At 42.8% G+C, this 24,085-nt stretch overlaps 1 protein-coding gene across 1 annotated transcript in view; it reads right to left on the reverse strand.

The window, feature by feature from the left end:
* The window catches only part of LOC111954769 (potassium voltage-gated channel subfamily KQT member 4), a 110,037-nt gene that overhangs the window by 38,131 nt on the left and 47,821 nt on the right, over positions 1-24,085 (reverse strand). The window contains exons 2-3 of the mRNA XM_070436115.1: positions 7,034-7,124; positions 3,938-4,064 (exon numbers count right to left, since the gene is read on the reverse strand). Coding sequence (XP_070292216.1) covers positions 3,938-4,064; positions 7,034-7,124 — 218 coding nt within the window. The remainder of the gene's footprint in view (positions 1-3,937; positions 4,065-7,033; positions 7,125-24,085) is intronic.

Raw genomic sequence — 24,085 nt, forward strand, 5'->3', positions numbered from 1 at the left:
ACAACACTATAATCCACCCAACGCATCACCTGACACACTGCATAATATCAGCCACCTATCACCCTGCAAGATTCACTTAATCTCACCAACTCACCTGACAACCACTATAATCAACTCACCACACCACTATCATCCACTAACTAACACTACATACCACCACACACTATAACCACACCACCCTTGACAAAACACTATAAAATCATTCACCACACCGGATCCAACCTGACAACACTATAATCATCCACCACACCAGACTAACATCTAACTAACATCACATACAAATCAATCCCTGAGACACTTATAATCATCACACCATCACCTGACAACACTATAATCATCACCACCCATCACCTGACAACACTATAAATCACACCACCATCACTTGAACAACTATAATATCCACCACACATCAACCTGACGAACACTATACACCACACACCATTCACACTGACAACACTATAATCACCACACCAATCACGACCACCTATATCATCAACACATCCATGCACCTGACACACTATATACACCACCACCACCTGACAACACTATAATCATCACCACGATCAACCCTGACAACACTATAATCAATCAACCACCAATCACTGAAACATCACACTATGAAACTAAATCCACCACCATCACTACAACATGATACATCACACCATACTGAAACACTATAACTCACCATCACTGAAAAACAACCACTCACCCTAAAACCTATTCACATCACGCAACACACAGCCTATCCAGACACACTATAAACCACCCACCACACCTGAACAGCACTATAATCATCAACCACCATCACCTTGAAATATATCACACACCACCTATAATCATCACCACCCCATCACATGCAACACTTATACGCATCACCACCACTATAATCTCACCACGCATCACTGACAACACTATATCAACCATCACCACACACATAACCACCCACCAACTGACAACAACATAAACCACGCAACCTGACACATAAACACCGCCGCTGACAACACTATAAACCCACCACCATCACCTGAAAACACTATAAACCACCACCACCCAACTGACAACACTATAACACCACTACCCACCACCTGACAACACTATAAACACCACTACCACCACCTGAACAACACTATAAACCACCACCACCACCTGACAACACTATAATCATCACCACCATCACCTGACAAACACTATAAACCACCACTTCATCACCTGACTAACACTATGAAACCACCACCACCAACCTGACAACACTAATTAATCATCACCACCATCACCTGACAACACTATAAATATCACCACCATACTGACAACACTATAATCACCACCACACCTGAACAAACTATAATCATCACCACCATCACCTGACAACACTATATAACGCACACCACCATCACCTGACAACACTATAATCATCCACCTGACAACACTATAAAACCACCAGCCATCACCTGACAACACTATAATCATCACGCTGACACACTATAATCATTCACCTGACAACACTATAATCATCAAAAACCTGACAACACATATAATGCATCACCATCAACCTGACATCCTGAGTGTTTGTGTGCAGTGTATTTGGCTGTAACTTTTCAGAGTGGTTTCCTAACTACCAGTCTAAGGTGGATATAGTTTTCGAGGTAGGTGACCCTAACCGTTCAGTATGTGTACAGTATCTGTGGGTGTGTGTGTGGTTGGCATGACACCCCCTTAATTTTGCTTTGACACATATCACTAATACTAGTGTTTCATCATCCACTGTGTGTGTGCATGTGTGTGTGTCCACCTTGCTGTGGGCGTAGACCACAGAGCCCAGTAGTTTCCAGGTGCCTCCTCGTCTGTCCATGGCGTACCATCCGGAGGATCTGGAGGAACGCATGCTGCGGCAGGGCAGAGGTGGCAAAGATGTTCCCCTGGGTACCCGCTGCGATCACCGCCAATGACCACAAACACTATGAAGTCTATGGAGAAAGAGGGGGAGAAGAGAGGAGGTGAAGGAGAGAAGAGATGAGGAAGAAAGAGGAGAGAGATGGGTAAGAGAAGAGAGAGGTGAAGGAGAGAAGAGATGAGGGAAAGAGGAGAGAGATGGGCTAAGAGAAAGAGAGGAGGTGAAAGGAAGAGAAGAGATGAGGAGAAAGAGGAGAGAGATGGGCTAAGAGAAAGAGAGCTGCACAATGCACATCCAGTACAACACTCAGTCCCAGTAAGCTCAGACACATATCAATAGATCATTAACATATGCATTTCTACTGCTCTTTGGAAACCATGTATGTATGTAAATGCTACTTCCGTACATGTATCGTAAGTAAGTACAGTCGTGGCCAAAAGTTTTGAGAATGACAAATATTAATTTTCACAAAGTCTGCTGCCTCAGTTTGTATGATGGCAATTTGCATATACTCCAGAATGTTATGAAGAGTGATCAGATGAATTGCAATTAATTGCAAAGTCCCTCTTTGCCATGCAAATGAACTGAATTCCCAAAAAACATTTCCACTGCATTTCAGCCCTGCCACAAAAGGACCAGCTGACATCATGCCAGTGATTCTCTCATTAAACACAGGTGTGAGTGTTGACGAGGACAGGGCTGGAGATCACTCTCATGCTGATTGAGTTCAAATAACAGACTGGAAGCTTCAAAAGGAGGGTGGTGCTTCGAATCATGGTTATCTGCAAGGAAACACATGCCGTCATCATTGCTTTGCACAAAAAGGGCTTCACAGGCAAGGATATTGCTYCCAGTAAGATTGCACCTACGTAAATCAACCATTTATCGGATCATCAAGAACTTCAAGGAGAGCGGTTCAATTGTTGTGAAGAAGGCTTCAGGGTGCCCAAGAAAGTCCAGCAAGCGCCAGGACCGTCTCCTAAAGTTGATTCAGCTGCAAAATCAGGGCACCACCAGTACAGAGCTTGCTCAGGAATGACAGCAGGCAGGTGTGAGTGTATCTGCACGCACAGTGAGGCAAAGACTTGGAGGATGGCCTGGTGTCAAGAAGGGCAGCAAAGAAGCCACTTCTCTCCAGCAAAAACATCAGGGACAGACTGATATTCTGCAAAAGGTACAGGGATTGGACTGCTGAGGACTGGGGTGAAGTCATTTTCTCTGATGAATCCATTTTCTGATTGGTTGGGGCATCCGGAAAAAAGCTTGTCCGGGAAGACAAGGTGAGCGCTACCATCAGTCCTGTGTCATGCCAACAGTAAAGCATCCTGAGACCATTCATGTGTGGGGTTTCTTCTCAGCCAAGGGAGTGGGCTCACTCACAATTTTGCCTAAGAACACAGCCATGAATAAAGAATGGTACCAACACATCCTCCAAGAGCAACTACTCCCAACCATCCAGGAACAGTTTGGTGACAAACAATGCCTTTTCCAGCATGATGGAGCACCTTGCCATAAGGCAAAAGTGATAACTAAGTGGCTCGGGGAACAAAACATCGATATTTTGGGTCCATGGCCAGGAAACTCCCCAGACCTTAATCCCATTGAGAACCTGTGGTCAATCCTCAAGAGGCGGGTGGACAAACAACAACCCACAAATTCTGACAAACTCCAAGCATTGATTATGCAAGAATAGGCTGCCATCAGTCAGGATGTGGCCCAGAAATTAATTGACAGCATGCCAGGGCGGATTGCAGAGGTTTTGAAAAAGGGTCAACACTGCAAATATTGACTCTTTGCATCAACTTCATGTAATTGTCAATAAAAGCCTTTGACACTTATGAAATGCTTGTAATTATAATTCCGTATTCCATTGTAACATCTGACAAAAATATCTAAAGACACTGAAGCAGCAAACTTTGTGAAAATGTATATTTGTGTCATTCTCAAAACTTTTGGCCACGACTGTATACTTACACATTATCTTGTCGGTGAATAGACACACACACACAGACAGGGAGAGAGAGACAGAGAGAGACAGCATCTTGCCTATGACACAGAAGGGTTTCCTGGCGAAGCGTAGTCTCCCCTGCCATCCTCTGTAGCGACAGCAGCAGCCAGATGCCCAAACCCTCACAACGTATTCCAGACCAAACACCACGATCATCACAAACTCCTGTAGGGGGAGACAGAGAACAACACGATCATTGCAACCTCCTGTAGGGGGAGACAGAGACAGAGAGAGAGAAAACACCATGATCATTACAACCTCATCTAGGGGGAGACAGAGGGAGAGGGTCAGTCATGGGTCATTATGAGGAAACCAACTTAACACCACAGATCAGCATAGGGTCACAGCAAGGTCAGTTAAAGAAGCTCACCATCTGTTTACAAAATGATAATCTGTGACAATGGACAGAGAGTTAGAGAAGGACAAAGAAAAGAGAATGGGAGTGAAAACAGACAAAATCATTCTCCTTAGTCACTGTCAGTGTTGCCAAATATGGTGCTATATATAGTACGAGTCAAAAGTTTGGACACACCTACTCATTCAAGGGTTTTTCTTTATTTTTACCAGAATAGAATAATAGTGAAGACATTAAAACTATAAAATAACACAATCATGTAGTAACCAAAAAAGTGTTAAACAAATCAAAATATACAGTTGAAGTCGGAAGTTTACATACACCTTAGCCAAATACATTTAAACTCAGTTTTTCACAATTCCTGACACTTAATCCAAGTAAAAATTCCATGTTTTAGGTCAGTTAGGATCACCACTTTATTTTAAGAACGTGAAATGTCAGAATAATAGAAGAGAGAATTATTTATTTCAGCTTTTATTTATTTCATCACATTCCCAGTGGGTCAGAAGTTTACATACACTCAATTAGTATTTGGTAGCATTGCCTTTAAATTGTTTAACTTGGGTCAAATATTTTGGGTAGCATTCCACAAGCTTCCCACAATAAGTTGGGTGAATTTTGGCCCATTCCTCCTGAAAGAGCTGGTGTAACTGAGTCAGATTCGTAGGCCTCCTTGCTCGCACACACTTTTTCAGTTCTGCCCACAAATTTTCTATAGGATTGAGGTCAGGGCTTTGTGATGTCCACTCCAATACCTTTACTTCATTGTCCTTAAGCCATTTTGCCACAACTTTGGAAGTATGCTTGGGGTCATTGTCCATTTGGAAGACACATTTGCAACCAAGCTTTAACTTCCTGACTGATGTCTTGAGATGTTGCTTCAATATATCCACATAATTTTCCTATCTCATGATCCCATCTAATTTGTGAAGTGCACCAGTCCCTCCTGCAGCAAAGCACCCCAACATGACGCTGCCACCCCCTTGCTTCACGGTTGGGATGGTGTTCTTCGGCTTGCAAGCATCCCCCGTTTTCCTCCAAGCATACTTCCAAAGTTGTGCCAAAATGGCTTAAGGACAACAAAGTCAAGGTATTTCACAAAAATTTGTGGGCAGAACTGATAAAGTGTGTGCAAGCAAGGAGGCCTACAAACTTGACTCAGTTAAACCAGCTCTGTCAGGAAGAATGAGGCAGTTAAGTTAAACAATTTAAAGGCAATGCTACCAAATACTGAGTGCATGTAAACTTCTGTCCCACTGGGAATGTGATGAAAGAAATAAAAGCTGAAATAACTAATTCTCTCAACTATTATTCTGACATTTCACATTCTTAAAATAAAGTGGTGATCATAACTGACCTAAAACATGGAATTTTTACTAGGATTAAATGTCAGGAAGCATGAAAAACTGAGTTTAAATGTATTTGGCTAAGGTGTATGTAAACTTCCATCTTCAACTGTATATAGTAATTAATTCATGTTTTCTATCTCTGTTCCATTTCCCATATTTAATTTGCATTAGCGGGTAAATTGGCTCAATCTTCCATTACAGTAATGTTCACGTAAGCAAAGCTCAATAATGGCTAAAAGATTGATTCAAAGAGTGAATGTCATTATGTAGAATCATAAAATACAAGTTTGACCATTAGTTAACAGTTAGAGGGGAGGGCAAACAGGAGAGAGAAACAGAGCAAGAAAGATTGGGAGAAAGAGAGAAAAAGAGAAAAGGGAGAGAGGGGGGACGAGGGAGAGAGAGAGTAAAAGGAGAGGCAGAGTGTAAAAGAAGAAAAAGTGAGAGGAAGGGAGGGAAATTAAACAGGTGGAAGAGGCAGAGAGTAAAAACAGAAAGCCATCCTCCTAAAGATGAAAGAGGAAGTAGTGATTATGGCTGTTTGGATTACTGGTTCATGTCTGGGATTTCCTGTATACTCAACAACACCTGAGTCCTCCCGCCTGCTTACACCACCGTTTCTTACACTGCCATTCCTCCGCGGAACACACACACACACACTCAGCGGCAGGTGTGACAGGACGCAGAATCAGACACTCTGTAGGTCTTCCCCGGTATGATGTTATAAACACACTCAGACAAATGCAGTACACACACGGTCCAGGAATTGGCAGACCTGGATTCGAATACTATTCGGAATCATTTCAAATACTTTAGCTAAGCTTAATTGAGCTTGCCTGGCACAATGGAGCCAATAGAACAGTCCCAAAAGTACAAACCCCACCCATATGGCACTCCAGGCAGGCTAGAGTAAACATTCAAATTATTTGAAAGATTTCAAATAGTATTTGAACCGAGGTGTGAGAAATGATGTTACAGTATATGGTTTATATAGCTGCCCCTAAACCATCCTACCACTTAGGAGCAATGCCTGGGCAATTCTGGGCTAGTCAGATAAATGGAGAGGAAGATTCAGTGTGATAACCAGTGTTTACACTAACAGTATATCAACTTAGCTACTGTAGGTTCCAGTCTGCCTCCGCTTTCTCCAACCTGTTGTTGTCTTGCCAAACAAGGCAATGATATAGTGATGTTGAAAGCAAAACCAGACAGGTACTCAGGCTAACACATTACTGATTTAAACTCGTGTTAAGGTGGGTTGGCACTTGGCAGGGGCAATTTGTACTGTTAGTGTAAAAAATAAAATATATATATATATWTTTTTTTTTAAATGATCCCAAATCAGCCCTCCTACACTGAGACACTTGGTACACCTGGCCCCTGGAGCTGGGTGTATGGTGGAGGATAGGAGACGGGGGCTGACGGCTTACCAGGATGAAGAGGCCTTCGTTGGCTATCTTTTGATGGTCTGGTATGGTGGAGAACACAGACAGAACCAGACAGCTGAACACCAGCAGGAAACTGTAACACACACACAGACAGAACCAGACAGCTGAACACCAGCAGGAACTGTAACACACACAGACCGGTCAACATACACTCTAAACATAGCCAAATGCTTAGACAGACACAAAAATAGATATTAGGCAGACAAGTGTTTATATGGTGAGGGAGGGAGAAACAGACCATGGCTATTAGATAGAAATGGTTTTCTTTTTCATTGTAGTTCATTGTCCTCTAGTATAGATTATTAACGTGAGTGTGCGGAACAATGGACACTGGTTACTTCTGTGGGACAATGTCACACATTCATCCAGCCTTGCATTGTGTCCACAGTAGATGTATTTGATAATTACAGTTATGGTGTTGTACTCTGCACAGAATGTCTGGCATGCTGAGTGGACACACATTCTCACAACACCATTATCCCAGAAACCCTAAACCCACTCCAATTTGCATACCACCCCAACAGATCCACTGATGATATAATCTCTARTGCACTCCACACTGCCCTTTCCCACCTGGACAAAAGGAATACCTATGTGAGAATGCTATTCATTGACTACAGCTCAGCGTTCAACACCCTAGTGCCCTCAAAGCTCATCACTAAGCTAAGGATCCTGGGACTAAACACCTCCCTCTGCAACTGGATCCTTGACTTCCTGACGGGCCGCCCCCAGGTGGTAAGGGTAGGTAACAACACATCCGCCACTCTGATCCTCAACACAGGGGCCCCTCAGGGGTGTGTGCTCAGTCCCCTCCTGTACTCCCTGTTCACTCATGACTGCATGGCCAGGTATGACACCAACACCATCATTAAGTTTACCGATGACAACAGTGGTAGGCCTGATCATTGACAACGATGAGACAGCCTATAGGGAGGAGGTCAGAGACCTGGCTGTGTGGTGCAAGGACAACAACCTCTCCTTCAACGTGATCAAGACAAATTAGATGATTGTGGATAACAGGAAAAAGAGGACCTAGCACGCCCCCAGTCTCATCGACAGGGCTGCAGTGGAGCAGGTTGAGAGCTTCAAGTTCCTTGGTGTCCACATCACCAATAAACTAACATGGTCCAAGCACACCAAGACAGTCGTGAAGAGGGCACGACAAAGCCTATTCCCCCTCAGGGGACTGAAAAGATTTGGCATGGGTCCTCAGATCCTCAAAAGGTTCTACAGCTGCACCATCGAGAGCATCCTGACTGGTTGCATCACTGCCTGGTATGGCAACTGCTCGGCCTCCAACCGCAAGGCACTACAGAGGGTAGTGCGAATGGCCCAGTACATCACCGTGGCCAAGCTTCCTGCCATCCAGGACCTCTACACCAGGCAGGGTCAGAGGAAGGTCCTAAAAATTGTCAAAGACTCCAGCCACCCTAGTCATAGACTGTTCTCTCTGCTACCTCTCATGGCAAGAGGTACTGGAGCGCCAAGTCTAGGTCCAAGAGGCTTCTAAACAGCTTCTACCCCAAAGCCATAAGACGCCTGAACAGCTAATCAAATAGCTACCCAGACAATTACACCGCTGCTACTCTCTGTTGTTATCATCTATGTATAGTCACTTTAATAACTCTACCTACATGTACATACTACCTCAACTAACCGGTGCCCCCGCACACTGACTCTGTACCAGTACCCCCCTGTATATAGTCCCACTGTTATTTTACTGCTGCGCTTCAATTACTTGTTACTTTCATTTCTTATCCGTTTTTTTTTTAAACTGCATTGTTAGTTAGGGGCTCGTAAGTAAGCATTCACTGTAAGGTTGTATTCGGTGCATGTGACTAATACAATTTGATTACAATACCAGTACTTTTGGAACGCACAAGGTTCTTTGACAGGTGCCGTTGCCCCGACTCCATTCCAGGTGATTCCAGTGGAGTTTTTTTTCCCTCTCTCATGTGAATATTCTGGGAGCACAGTAGGATTAGCCAGGTGGCAGCTGCTGTTGCTTCTGGGGTAGAGGCCAGGTCTCACAGTATGCTGCTGGGGTAGAGGCCAGGTCTCACAGTATGCTGCTGGGGTAGAGGCCAGGTCTCACAGTATGAGAACACTTCTCACAACCCCAAACAGTCTCCTGCTCACAATCACACACATTCTCCATCACACTCCCCCCTCCTCTCCCTCTTTCTTTCACGCACATTCTCTCTAATCTCTGGTGAGAGCTAACGAAGGCCATGACCGCTAAAACCCTCTATTATGACAACAACAATCTAACCTAAGATACACTACTGTATGAATGGAGCAATCACACTGAGTGGATATAGATGGGTCATCACTGAAGGAATGACAATCACACTGGTTAGTGTTTAACGGAATGTGTGGCAACAAAGCCATAATTGTGATTATGTTTAGTCTGTTGGACAACAAGGGTGATGGTAACACTGTAATGAATGACAAAGTGATAATGTTGTTCAGCTCTGGTGAGTAAGATGTCCACTGTATTCACATATGTGGCAAATAACCTTGAAACTTGACTTTTAACAATAAAGAGAAAGAGTAATAAGACCCGAGTGGACAGAGATCTCCCTGTCCTTATCCACTATCTCCATCTCTCTAACACACACACACTACAAGAGTCTACTACAGTCGATCCATCCAGTCATTGCCTTCTCTTTACAGTAAACAGGGGAGAAAGGACACAGAGGGAGATAGGGGAGAACCATTTCCTTCCAGACTCTCACACACACACACAACCACAGATGATCATTGTAAATGAAGGAAGGAAGAGGATGACTGACTGGTGTGCGTGACCAGGGATGGAATCCCAGAGGATCTGACAACAACACAATGTCAGAGTCAGACACACTGTAGTAGCTACAACAGGACTGACCCCACCCTTTAGGGCAACAGGAAGAAAGGAACTCAAGACACATATGCCGTAGAGATCTGACAGATCCTCCGGACAGTTCAGACGGTCAGTTGGGAGGAATATGTCAACCAGGGAGAGAATACACCAGGAGACGTATGTATCATGCATCTCAGAGGAGTGCTGATCTAGGATGTGCAACTTCCCCCGTCCTTGTAATCTAACTCATTGTGATCTAAAAGGCTAAACTGATCTTAGGTTATATTGTTTTAATAGAGGATTGTCAACGTCCACCCCTGGGTTAAACCTTTTTAATAGAGGACTGTCCACGTCCACCTCCAGTTTAAACATTTTCAATAGAGGACTGTCCACGTCCACCCCCGGGTCATATTGTTTTAGAGGATTGTCTACCTCCACCTCTGGGTTATATTGTTTTAATAGTTCAACCCCAGGTTGAACTAAGCAAGGATAGGAAAAGAGACAAAAGTCTATAGATTTAAAGAATTCCAGTCAGTCCCTAAAATCTAGAACCACTTGAAATAAAGATTGAATCTCAGAACAATAAACTGACTCACCAGAAACCCCAGCACACTAACACACAGTGAAGGAGTGACCTCTTAGTCTGAGGAGTGACTTTCCATACTATAAGTTTTTTGTGACAACACAGTAGTGTTTTTATGGGTTTTATGTGTCTTTGTCTGGAAAACAACTATAATGCAGCAAAAACAGAGTTTGACAGTGTAACCAGAGGCGTGGGCAGAGCTTAATGTCTGAGCATGAATGAATAAACAAACGCCCTCAAATTACTATATTTGTGTGTGTGTGTGTGCCTCGCCTGATCAAACTCTTCTGTGAATAGATGAATAGGACGTAATTCAAAAGATAACTTCTTGTGGATATGATCCGGTGGGTGCAAAGCCTTATACCACATGTTATTCTAGCGCGTCAAACAACAAGCCACCACTGTGCCGGCCTGCCCCATTTCGCGCAGCGGCAGCCACTACTGTGCCGCTTGGGCATAAAACGCATCCAATAAAACATTACTACCTCATATTATTCTCTGGCCACCGCTTCCTTCAATTGTCATTAATTAACCCACAAATCAAAATGGAAAGCATACATTTGCTTCATCTTTAGGACCTCCTAAAAAAGGTAGAAAAGGGACTTAAAAAGGGAGGAACTAGCTGAACTTGCAGAGTGAAAAACACTTAAGTTCTCCGCTGCAATTTTTTTTGCTATGGTGTGCCATAATGAATACGACACCAGTCTGCAGGGGTCATATTATAATAGTTAAATTACACAGGTCTGAGAACTGTACACCAGGGCCCGCTTTCCCAAAAGTATCTTAAGACTAAGTTAATCTTTAGAACCCTCTTAAGAGCCTTTTGAAAGATGCACTACGCAGAAATCGCGCCATCATTTCCTGATTGCTAATATTCTAATAGTTCGCCTAATTTCAGTTTGTGACAAAACAAGCGAGTATAGTGTATATAATCATTGTACCATCTAAACCACAGTGAAATATATTCTCCATAACCAAAAATATTGTATTTTCTGCTGTTTGAAGCTTGTGTACAAAACCGAAAATATTAAAAATATATATAACTTAAGGGGAAGCATAGAAATCGCGCACAGAGAACAGATCTATTGCTTCCTAGACTTGCTTTCAATAGAACGATCGATATAACACACATTTCTATGTGAATTTTGTCAGGTTGCCCAACAAAGTTACATATTGCAGCTATACATTTCCAAACCATTTCCCAAAACAGTCTTTATTAACGTTGCATTTGAAATCACCTCAGACCACTAGTAGAACAGCTAAGTGCGTAGTTAGACTACCGTTTGCCCTCCAGCATCACTTTACTCGCAGAAAAACCCAGCTAAACATACAATGAAGATGCTCATCGGTCTCCCTGTGACCGCAGAAATCATCACAGTTTCATATAAATAGCCAACACAGTCTCACATTCAATTCGCGCATATATGTACAAAATGTATTTCAGCAGATTTCGTGCGTTTTTGTGCAWTTTTGTGCTGGTTTGGGCTGGTTAAATTCGTTTGAAAATACACGAATTTCTGTGCTACTTAATTCGTGCGAAAAGACACGAATTTAACCAGTAGGCGACACAAGCCTTTGCAACAACCATATAGACGCGATAATTTATATTTCATTTTTGTTCTTCTTAATGGCTAATTCAACGTCATGAATATACAGAAATGTTGTCTTTGTTTAACCATGTTTTAAAATGTGTCGTTGTATGCCTATATGTACTGTTTTAGACTTGCTGAACAGAATTTGAGAAAAGACGCACATTTACCTGCGACTTAATTCGTGGGAAATATTGTTTTATTAATGCCAATGCTGTTTTCTGTGCTTGATTTCGCTTAACACTTTGGATACTGGTGCACTTGTAATCAGAACGCCTTTTTGTCATGTAGGCAACCATACACGATTTTCTTCATAACCCATTTCATATTTCGTGGAGCCTAAATTACACAATTTTCTTCATAATGCATGTATTACATGTTAATGTAAAATAATGAATTATGTTGGCTTACACTTATGGCCTTTCCAAGGCCTTTCCATACCTTAAGGGAACATTTTAGCACTCGCCATATGGTTAGTGAGAAACGCCACATTGCAAATGTAAGGTCCCTTACTAGACGTCCTGCAACGTTTCTAAAATTCGCGGATGGCGTCGGGCCGTGCGCGGGGGAGAGATCTTTCAGGAATCATCAAACTAAATCTCTCGGACGTTCGGTTTCCGTTTGATAAAAATAACACATTTTGGTCATTTTTCCACAGTCTAGGAAATCCCACCAGAGGGAAATAAATAATATTGCAAATGCACAAGCACATTGCAAATGCATGTGGCCTTTTCTCCTAAACGGAAAATATTTCGAAGACGTAATGGACAGTTGGCCCCGAACAAGATGGCGTCGAGGCCTCAACGCTTTTTGAGTTATGGCCATTTTCTGGGATTAAAGGTCAAAAACGTAAAGTAGGGTGCTAATTTGACCGCTTCACGTCAAAGTACATAAGCATACGGTGTCAGGAAAAAAAGAACCAGCCTTTATCTATCGTAATTTAAGAGAAATCGTACTTGACAAATTGGTCATGTTCACAAAAAGGAGTTAAAAAAAAAAAAGTTACAGATCCAGTTGCAGTGTGTTCAGACGAACATTTTTTAAGTGGGGTCTCGAAGCTCTGCCACTGCATCGCAGTGCTAGCTGCGCCACCAGAGTCTCTGGGTTCGCGCCCAGGCTCTGCCGCAGCCGGCCGCGACCGGGAGGTCCGTTGGCCTAGCGTCGTCGGGTTAGGGAGGGTTTGGCCGGTAGGGATATCCTTGTCTCATCGCGCTCCAGTGACTCCTGTGGCGGGCCGGGGCAGTGCCGCGAGCCAAGGGGCCATGTGCACGGTGTTTCCTCCGACACATTGGTGCGGCTGGCTTCCGGGTTGGAGGCGCGCTGTGTTAAGAAGCAGTGCGGCTTGGTGGGGTGGCTTCGGAGGACGCGTGGCTTTCGACCTTCGTCTCTCCTGAGCCCATACGGAGTGGTGTAGCGATGAGACAAGATAGTAATTACTAGCGATTGGATACCACGAAGAAAAGGGGATAAAAGGATGGAGTGAAAAACTACGGTGCTTAAAGACACACAAAGCCTGAAATGGCATTGCCATTATCTCCAGGCCGTGCCGAGTTCAACGAGATGCCCCGCTTGACCGTAGCTAGCTCAGTCTGAGTGCAGCGACAGGGACAAAGAGAAGGACCCAAATGACCCTTTGACCTCAATTTCATATTTTTTTGCTTTTGGGAGACAGAGAGAGAACCGTTAAGGTAGAAGCACAATTTGACCTCAGGAACGTTCCTAAGGTCCTCCGATCTGTCAAGCCTAACATTGACCGTGTGGCATTAACCCTTAATAGTTAAAAGAAGGTGTTTACATCAAACAGGTTACAATGACATGTCTCCCCATAGGATAACATTCCTGCTCCCCTAAATTCAACCTGAAGCCTATGTGGGTTAATAATGCCTTATGAACCTGTCTTCGATGACAATCCCAGGCCGCTATGAGGTCTACCTGTGTCGATTCTAAAGATTCGATTTTAAATCACCCTAAAAGTGTTTGCCATACCCAACCTGCAGTTTGAGAGAAATAGTGCATTCACCCTATGTAAATCAGTGAGTCTTAACGTATAGACTTAAAAATCAGGATTCTGTAAAAGCCCACTCCATGAGGATATGTGTTTACTTTCAGCTTCCTGTGCCAACCGGAAGTGCCATAATTGGTGTCAAAAGGGCTGTTCGAAGGGTTAAAAAAGTCAAATCTTTCCAAAACTTAATATATGTGAATAGGCAACCCTCATGAACTGTAAATCAGTCATTCATCCCATTAGATTTCAAGGAAAAATTTACACACCCACACAGAAAGGATGGAGTGACACACTGAGGGCTTAGAGGCAGACAGTGCCTGCAATAGTTACTTTTGTTTTGAACTTTTAAAGAACCGTCAGACCAGAGTTCTGAAACTTTACAAACCTGTTCTAGAGCTCAGGTCGATTAAGCACGGTGAGTTAGTGGGCTCTAGAAGGTTCTCGACCGATAAAAGCCTCGGTGCATTTGCATTGACTTCAATTCATTTTGACCATTACAAAATGGTGACATTTAGAAAAGCCAGAGTTGCAAGACTAGGTGCATTGAAACCGGCTCGGCCCAAGAGACGGACCCCGACATTTCTGTCCGATAGCTCATTCAAGGACCCCGTAGCAAGGCATGGAAAAAAGTGGAATTTCAGCACCAATTAAGGTTTTGCTCGGGCACCGAATGACCTATCGAGCCGAAACATTGGGATTCGAGGTCGCCTCACATAGGGCTAAACATAATGTGAAAACTGGATCCGCAGCTAGAACATAACTACGTATTATTTGTTTTATTATGGTAAATGGAAGGCGCTGTGAATTTGGGCCTGCTCTGAAATATGTGATAGTTGGCTTCTAAACGAGTTGGAAAAAGTGAGTTTGGAGTCAGAGGTATCAGTTTGGTGTCTGAAAATATCTAATTGGCTGATGGACACTGACTTGCTAGTTGACTTTTGTGCATTTGCAATATGTTTCAACAGTGAAAAACCACCAAAATAGCATTCTGAAACACCACTAAAAATGACATCACCATAGCCGTGCCGAGTTCAACGAGATGCCCCGCTTGACCGTAGCTTGCTCGGTCTGAGCGCAGCGACAGTGACAAGAAGATGACCCTTGACCTACATTTCAAGTCTTTTGCTTTTGGGAGACAGAGAGAGAACTGTTAAGGTTTAGAAGCACAATTTGACCTCAGGAACGTCCTAAGGTCTCTGTGCAGCCTAACATTGACGTGTGGCATTAACCCTTAACAGTTAAAAGAAGGTGTTTACATCAAACAGTTTACAATGACATCTCACCCCATAGGAACACATTGCCTGCACCCCTAAATTCAACCTGAAGCCTATGTGGGTTATGAATGTCTTATGAACCTGTCTTCAATGACAATCCATCAAGCCACTATGAGGTCTACCTGTGTTGATTCTAAGCTTCCTGGAGCAACCAGAAGTGATAAAACACCCCTAAAAGTGTTTTGCCATACCCAACCAGCAGTTTGTGATATATAGTGCATTCAACCCTGTGTAAATCAGTCAGTTCTTAACGTATAGACTTAAAACTCAGGATTCTGTAAAAGCATACCCCGATCAGGATATGTATTACTTAAGCTTCCTGTCCAACCGGAAGTGCCTTAAAATGGGGTCATAGGTGCTGTTTCGAAGGTTTAAAAAAAGTCAGATCTTTCCAAAACTTTAAATGTGTCAACCCTCATGAACTGTAAATCAGTAATTTCGCTAAACAGATGTCAAAGAAAAGCACACACACACACACACACACACACAACACACACACACACAGAGCAAGGATGGAGTGAAAAAGTATGGTGCTTAAAGACACACAGAGCCTTAAATGCTTTTAGGGGATCCAGACTTCCATACCCGCTCTGGGAGCGCCTATACTACCGCTCCAAACAATGGGTGCTGGCCTGAGTGGATTACGGAGGTTTTCAAAAAATATTCTAAGTCCAAACTTTTCATGCACCTGGTATTTTTTTGGGGTTACCAGGCGTCATTTTTCAAAACGTGAGTGAAATTGCTTTTAGGGGGCATCCAGAGTGTCACATGACCGGATGAGGTAACTATTCTTGTTCTTCTTGTAACTTTCCGGTAGGCTAGAAGCTTTCCGGTGTTTTGCTGCTCGACACAGGTCGACGCAGGTATTGCACTGATTTATCGTTATCGTAACCGTAGGTGCAGCCAAGTGAAATACGAAAGCTTTCTAGCTATTCGCACTGACGGTAATTTGAACACAAGAACGTTTCTAGTGAAAAGATGCTTACACTCAGAGCCATGTATTTACACTCAGCCACCCTAGCCTTATTACGGTGTAACGTTTTGGTAATTTTGGGGGGCCAACAAAATGTAAGACTACAATGACTGCATACGTTTTCCCAAATGTTATACGAAAAAAAAATGTTTTGTTATTGATGGACAATGGCAAGGCTGCCTTGTATTTTCAGTTACATTCTGTTCAATAAAAATGGTTTACACGTTTATTTTTTAAGAAATACATGGAACTACAACCGAATAAACACCATTAACCATCATGCATTGCTTACATTCATTCTATCCTGAAAGTCTGTTCAGAAAAATCGAAAAACAGTACATATAGGCATAAAACCACAATGTTTTAATAGGGATTAAATAAAGACAAGTATATATAGATAACCTCTTATGGTTAAATGGTAAAAAAAATACAAAATATCTATATATTCATAACGTAAAATAAATAAATACAGGCGATCGCGTCTATGGTTGTTGCAACGGCTTGTGTATCGCCTACTGGTTAAATTCGTGTCTTTTCGCACGAATTAAGTAGCACAGAAATTCGTGTATTTTCGCACGAATTAAGTAGCACAGAAATTCGTGTATTTTCAAACGAATTGAACCACCCCAAAAATGCACAAAAACGCACGAAATCTGCTGAAATACATTTTGTACATATATGCGCGAATTGAATGTGAGGCTGGGCTGAAATAGCCTAAGTTTACAATGTTATAACAATCTAGCTATTATATCATTTGGTTAATATTGACATCACATTAATGTATGTGTAATCGATAGACCTACCTAGTATTAAGCCATTATGCTCCATTTGCGGCGCTTCAATATTCGTATATATTAGGCCTATATTTAAAAGCTCACGTATTTCCCTGTAGCCTAACCAATAACCGTGAGGTCAACATATATTAGGTCTATGGRAATGTCGCTTAACTTCATGATGAATTACTTTAAATTGTAGAATATCTGTAGGCTTACTTGAAGTGCAATTCCTGCCTGCCATTAAGCTACAATGACTTGTAGAACATTAACAAAAACCTTTGTCAACATATCCTATTTTTAGGTCACGTTTATGTTCTATAGCGGACGAGGGAACAAGCGACTGACGTTTATGTTCTATAGCGGACGAGGGAACAAGCGACTGACGTTTATGTTCTATAGCGGACAAGGGAACAAGCGACTGACGTTTATGTTCTATAGCGGACGAGGGAACAAGCGACTGACTTGGGCTTTATTCATTCATGCTCACAGTTTACACAAACTGAAAACAAATATCAAACATAACATACAAAATAGCAGGAGAAAACACAAATAATACATAACACATGGCAAACATAATACATAATAGAGAGAATACATTTTCTGTAGCCTAAGGGAGCACTGTATTGTGTACAGTATATTCTTGAATTATTTTCAGCACGGGACAGCGCCTGTAACACAGTTGAGTTTCCCTTTGTAACGAGAGCACTGCGCCGTGTTTCGGGAAACGGGTGTGACATCTTTTAGGACATTATTTTTAAGATGCATCCTTAAAAACACGCTTTAGCCTGAGTTACATCGCTATCAGGAAACCTGGCCCAGGTCTGAAAGACAACACCCCCTTTGTACATCAGCAATTAACTGGAAACATTGGGGCAAAAAATCCACCAAAATCTGCTTAGTTGTTCGTTGCCTCAAAATCCTGGAGGTCAGAAAAATGATAACGGTAAAAACGTATGATATATAGACCATGCATTGTCCATGTGCGGGAGGTCGCATTTCAACATTTCAGCTGAGGGAACAGTTTTAGCCACAACACCCCCCCACCCTTCTCCAGCTCCCTTCAGAGAAATGTCAATTAAGGAGGCGCATCAGTAGAAAATCCACCAAATCAGCACAGTCTCTTTTGTCTCTGAGGAGGTCAAATGGAGTATAATCTGCTGTATGGCTCCCCCCGAGTGGTTTTTGGTTTCCATATAAACAAACTGATATCAGACTAAACTATGTCAATAACACTGTCTCACAAGGTAATGAGAGTCACAATTAAAATTGAGAGAAATGCTACTGTATTGATGACTATATGAGAAGAAACATGGTTAAAAACGTACCAGTAAGCACTTAATGTCATTTTTTGCATAGGCCCTTATGGATTGATGCAGGGAAATGGAAAATGACAAAAGCCTTATCAGTTTTCCTCAAAAACAGGCCAGATGAATGAAAAATGATTACTTTTTATTACTGTATTATCAGACTGGCCATGACAGGTAAAAGCATTTGGTCAGAAGCAATACCACCTTCTGGCCTTCTGGATACTCTCTCTGTACCTCTATGGGAAGATCTCAATTGCATACTCCTTACATCCGCTCTCCTCATAAAAACCCATTGGATAAGAAAGCCAGAGGTCCCTCCCTTCTGACCTACTCCAATGGGTATTGAGAAGGAGACGAGGAGAGCAGATGTAAGGAGTATACAATTGAAATCTCTCCCTCTGTGTGTGTCTCTCTGTGTGTGTGTGTGTGTGTGTGTGTGTGTGTGTGTGTGTGTGTGTGTGTGTGTGTGTGTGTGTGTGTGTGTCTGTCTGTATGTGTGTGTGTCTCTGTCTCCCTCTCTCTCTCTCATCCCAGCTGTTGTACTTTCTGAACGGACACAATTTGGGCCTGCTCTGGGGGTCCCTGCCTTCTCCCTTCCACCCGTAAACACCTACTGTAGGACTGGTCATTGGATCGGTCACCCTGTATGGCCTGCTGTGACCCTCTGCCAATGAACCTGGGGGTGAGGTGACATCCTGAACCGCAGGATTTTTTTCCCATCTGACACCCCACTACAAAAGCAAACCCAGCCAACCGATGTAGCCAGTCCAGGAGAGGGGATATTTGTAGCCTGAGTGAGAACGGGACACAAACCAAACCATCCTAAATGGGATGACAAGCCACAAATACACTATGGGATAAATGTCTGGTAGAATATACATTAGCAAGTGGCTTGCATATACACTGCTCAAAAAAATAAAGGGAACACTTAAACAACACAATGTAACTCCAAGTCAATCACACTTCTCCTTGAAATAACTACTGCCTCCACTTATGAAAGCAAACACTGATTGACAACACATTCACATGCTTTGTGCAAATGGAATAGACAACAGGTGGAAATTATAGGCAATTAGCAAACACTCCACAATAAAGGAGGGTTCTGCACGTAGTACCACAGCCACTTCTCAGTTCCTATGCTTCCTGGCTGATGTTTTTGGTCACTTTTGAATTATGGGGTCTCACTCTAGTGTAGCATGAGACGGAGTCTACACCCACACAAGTGGCTCAGGTAGTGCAACTCATCCAGGATGGCACATCAATGCGAGCTGTGGCAAGAAGGTTTGCTGGTCTGTCAGCGTAGTGTCCAGAGCATGGAGGCGCTACCAGGAGACAGGCCAGTACATCAGGAGACGTGTGAGGAGCCTAGGAGGGCAACAACCCAGTAGCAGACCGCTACCTCCGCCTTTGTGCAAGGAGGAGCAGGAGGAGCACTGCCAGAGCCCGCAAAATGATCTCCAGCAGGCCAACAAATGTGCCATTGTGTCTGCTCAAACGGTCAGAAACAGACTCCATGACGGTGGTAATGAGGGCCCGACGTCCACAGGTGGGGTTGTGCTATACAGCCCAACACCGTGCAGACGTTTGGCATTTGCCAGAGAACACCAAGATTGCAAATTCCCCACTGCGCCCTGTGCTCTTCACAGATGAAAGCAGGTTCACACTGACACATTGACAGACCGTGACAGAGTCTGAGACGCTGTGGAGAATGTTCTGCTGGCCTGCAACATCGCTCCAGCATGACCGCGTTTGGCGTGGGTCAGTCATGGTTGGGTGGCATTCTTTGGGGGCCGCCACAGCCCCTCCATGTGCTCGCCAGAGGTAGCCTGACTGCCATTAGTAACCGAGATGAATAACTCAGCACCCCGTGTGAGACCATATACTGGTGCGGTTGCCCCTGGGTTCCTCCTAATGCAAGACAATGCTAGACCTCATGTGGCTGAGTGCAGCATTCCTTGCAAAGGAGAAGCATTTGATGCTATGGACTGGCCCGCCCGTTCCCCAGACCTGAATCCAATTGAGCACATCTGGGACATCATGTCTCGCTCCATCCACCAACGCCACGTTTCACCACAGACTGTCCAGGAGTTGGCGGATGCTTTAGTCCAGGTCTGGAAGGAGATCCCTCAGGAGACCATCCGCCACCTCATCAGGAGCATGCCCAGGCGTGTAGGGAGGTCATACAGGCACGTGGAGGCCACACACACTACTGAGCCTCATTTTGACTTGTTTTAAGGACATTACATCAAAGTTGGATCAGCCTGTATTGTGGATTTCCACTTTAATTTTGAGTGACTCCAAATCCAGACCTCCATGGGTTGATAAATTTGATTTCCATTGATAATTTTGTGTGATTTGTTGACACACATTCAACTATGTAAAGAAAAAAGTATTTAATAAGAATATTTCATTCATTCAGATCTAGGATGTGTTATTTTAGTGTTCCCTTTATTTTTTTGAGCAGTGTATATACAGACACAGTATTCATATCTATTCACCACATTAACAAAACAATGGGAATCTTGCCTTTCAGCTACACCTCAACTCTAGGTTGGTTTGACCACTGTTTCTTACTACAGACTGAGAAAAAAAACAGGAGACTTCTCCAGCAGCATTTGGCTCTCTGCAAGGAAACATGTCTTCAAATCCAACAGTGTTGTGTCTTGTGTATATTTGAAGTTTCTTTGAAATTCAAGCTAGTTGTAAACAGACAGTACCTCTCTGTCCAGCTACACAAAAACACAGCCTGATCCAAATAAACAGCCAGAAAACACAGCCTGGTCCAAATAAACAGCCAGAATAGGCCTCTTTCATTTTGAGCAACAGTAGGAAACATAGGAGTCTACGTCCCAAATGGCACCTTAATCCCTTTATAGTGCACTACTGTTGACCGGGTCCCATAAGGCTCTGATCAAAAGTAGTGCACTATATAGGGAATGGACTGCCATTTTTGGTGAAGCATTCTGAGCTACATTACTTTTCATGGAAGTAGGCTTTTAATAGAAGTTAGGATGGGCATTTTGTTTGTAAGTGCCTTGACCTACTATAAATGTTTTCTTGAAAATGCATACTGCAAGTGCAATAAAAAAATGGACTTTACTTGAATCCTGAGGCCTTTATAGTATAGGAATGAAAAAAAAAAAACAGGCACAATGGATTTTTTTAACCATCTGTCACCATGCCATCAGTGTTTATTTATTTATTCATTCAATTAAAACAACCGCTTGCCCCCACCCAACCTCAGACGCCGGCATGGCAAAGCCCCAAAGAGATTTTCCAAGGGAGGGAAAGCCCAGCCCGATGCCCGGTCAGGCATGGTTGCGAGCGCACCCATAACCACCAGGACCAGCACACATACCGCTCACAACGTGGAACCAAAATCAAAAACATAACTAAATGCAAAACATACAATAATCACATCCCCACCGACTGGGTTCAATATCTTTACATGACTGGTTTTTGATATTCTAGAGAATACAGACCATGTCCAATGTATATTTGGAGTTTTGTGGATATGCACCAAATCCTGACATTCTGAATTCATGTGTCTTTTAGACATACACTACCGTTCAAAAAAGTCTGGGGTCATTTAGAAATGTACTTGTTTTTTTAAAGAAAAGCAAAAAAATTGTCCATTAAAATAATATCAAATTGATCAGAAATACAGTGTAGGCATTGTTAATGTTGTGAATGACTATTGTAGCTGTAAATGGCTGATTTGTTATGGAATATCTACATAGGTGTACAGAGGCCCATTATCAGCAACCATCACTTCTGTGTTCCAATGACACGTTGTGTTAGCTAATCCAAGTTTATAATTTTAAAAAGGCTAATTGATCATTAGAAAACCCTTTTGCAATTATCTTATCACAGCTGAAAACTGTTGTTCTGATTAAAGAAGCAATAAAACTGGCCGTCTTTAGATTAGTTGAGTATCTGGAGAATCAGCATTTGTGGGTTCGATTACAGGCTCAAAATGGCCAGAAACAAATAACTTTCTTCTAAAACTTGGCAGTCTATTCTTGTTCTGAGAAAAGAAGGCTATTCCATGCGAGAAATTACCAATAAACTGAAGACCTCGTACAATGCTGTGTACAACTCCCTTCACAGAACAGTGCAAACTGTCTCCAACCAGAATATAATGAGTGGGAGGCCCCGGTGCACAACTGCGCAAGAGGACAAGTACATTAGTGTGTCTAGTTTGAGAAACAAATGCCTCACAAGTCCTCAACTGGCAGCTTCATTAAATAGTACCTGTAAAACACCAGTCTCAATGTCAACAGTGAAGAGGCGACTCTGGGATGCTGGCCTTCTAGCCAGAGTTGCAAAGAAAAAGCCATATCTCAGACTGGCCAATGAAAAGAAAAGATTACGTTGGGAAAAAGAACACAGACACTGTACAGAGGAAGATTGGAAAAAAGTGTTATGGACAGACAAATAAGTTTGAGGTGTTCGGATCACAAAGAAGAACATTCGTGAAACGCAGAAAAAAATGAAAAGATGCTGGAGGAGTGCTTGACGCCATCTGTCATCCATGGTGGAGGCAATGTGAGGGTCTGGGGGTGCTTGGTGGTGGTAAAGTGTGAGATTTGTACAGGGTAAAAGGGATCTTGAAGAAGGAAGGCTATCACTCCATTTTGCAATGCCATGCCCTGTGGACAGCGCTTAATTGGAGCCAATTTCCTCCTATAACAGGACAATGACCCAAAGCACAGCTCCAAACTATGCAATAACTATTTAGGGAAGAAGCAGTCAGCTGGTATTCTGTCTATAATGGAGTGGCCTGCACAGTCACTGGATGTAAACCCTATTGAGCTGTTCTGGGAGCAGCTTGGCCGTATGGTACATAAGAAGTGCCCATCAAGCCAATCCAACTTGTGTGACGTGCTTCAGAAACCATAGGGTGAAATCTCTTCAGATTACCTCAACAAACTGACAACTAGAATGCCAAAGGTCTGCAAGGCTGTAATTTCTGCAAATTGAAGATTTTGACGAAAGCAAAGTTTGAAGGACACAATTATTATTTCAATTAAAAATAATTATTTATAACCTTGTCAACGTCTTGACTATATTTCCTATTCATTTTGCAACTCATTTCATGTATGTTTCATGGAAAACAAGGACCGTTCTAAGTGACCCCAAACTTTTGAACGGTAGTGTATATGATGTTGGGATTACTCTGAATATCACACATGGACATTTCCTATGGTCGGATATGGACTCATTCAATATCCTGAGATATGGGACATCCTATGTTCTCTCTTCGTGACAAATACCGACTGTATACATCACATATCTGGGTTCTCAGCATATTCAAGCTATATTGATTTCAGATATGTTTCTCTTGGCTGAGGTCCATATCCGGATCTTGATATGCTTTTTGATCTATGCATAGTCACTCCACCCCTACCTACAGTACATGTACAAATGACCTCGACTAACCTGTACCCCCACACATTGACTCCGTACCGGTACTCCCTGTATATACCTCCTTATTGTGTTACTTTATTATTTTTTACTGTAGTTTTTTGGGTAATTTCTTAACTCTTTCTTGAACTACACTGTTGGTTAAGGGCTTGTAAGTAAGCATTTCACGTTAAGGTTTACACATATTGTATTCGGCGCATGTGACAAATAAAGTTTGATATGATATGCTGCCAATAAGGATAATTTCTGAGTTCAACA

The sequence above is a fragment of the Salvelinus sp. IW2-2015 genome, linkage group LG30 (genome assembly GCF_002910315.2).
Source record: "Salvelinus sp. IW2-2015 linkage group LG30, ASM291031v2, whole genome shotgun sequence".
Classification (NCBI taxonomy): Eukaryota; Metazoa; Chordata; class Actinopteri; order Salmoniformes; family Salmonidae; genus Salvelinus; species Salvelinus sp. IW2-2015.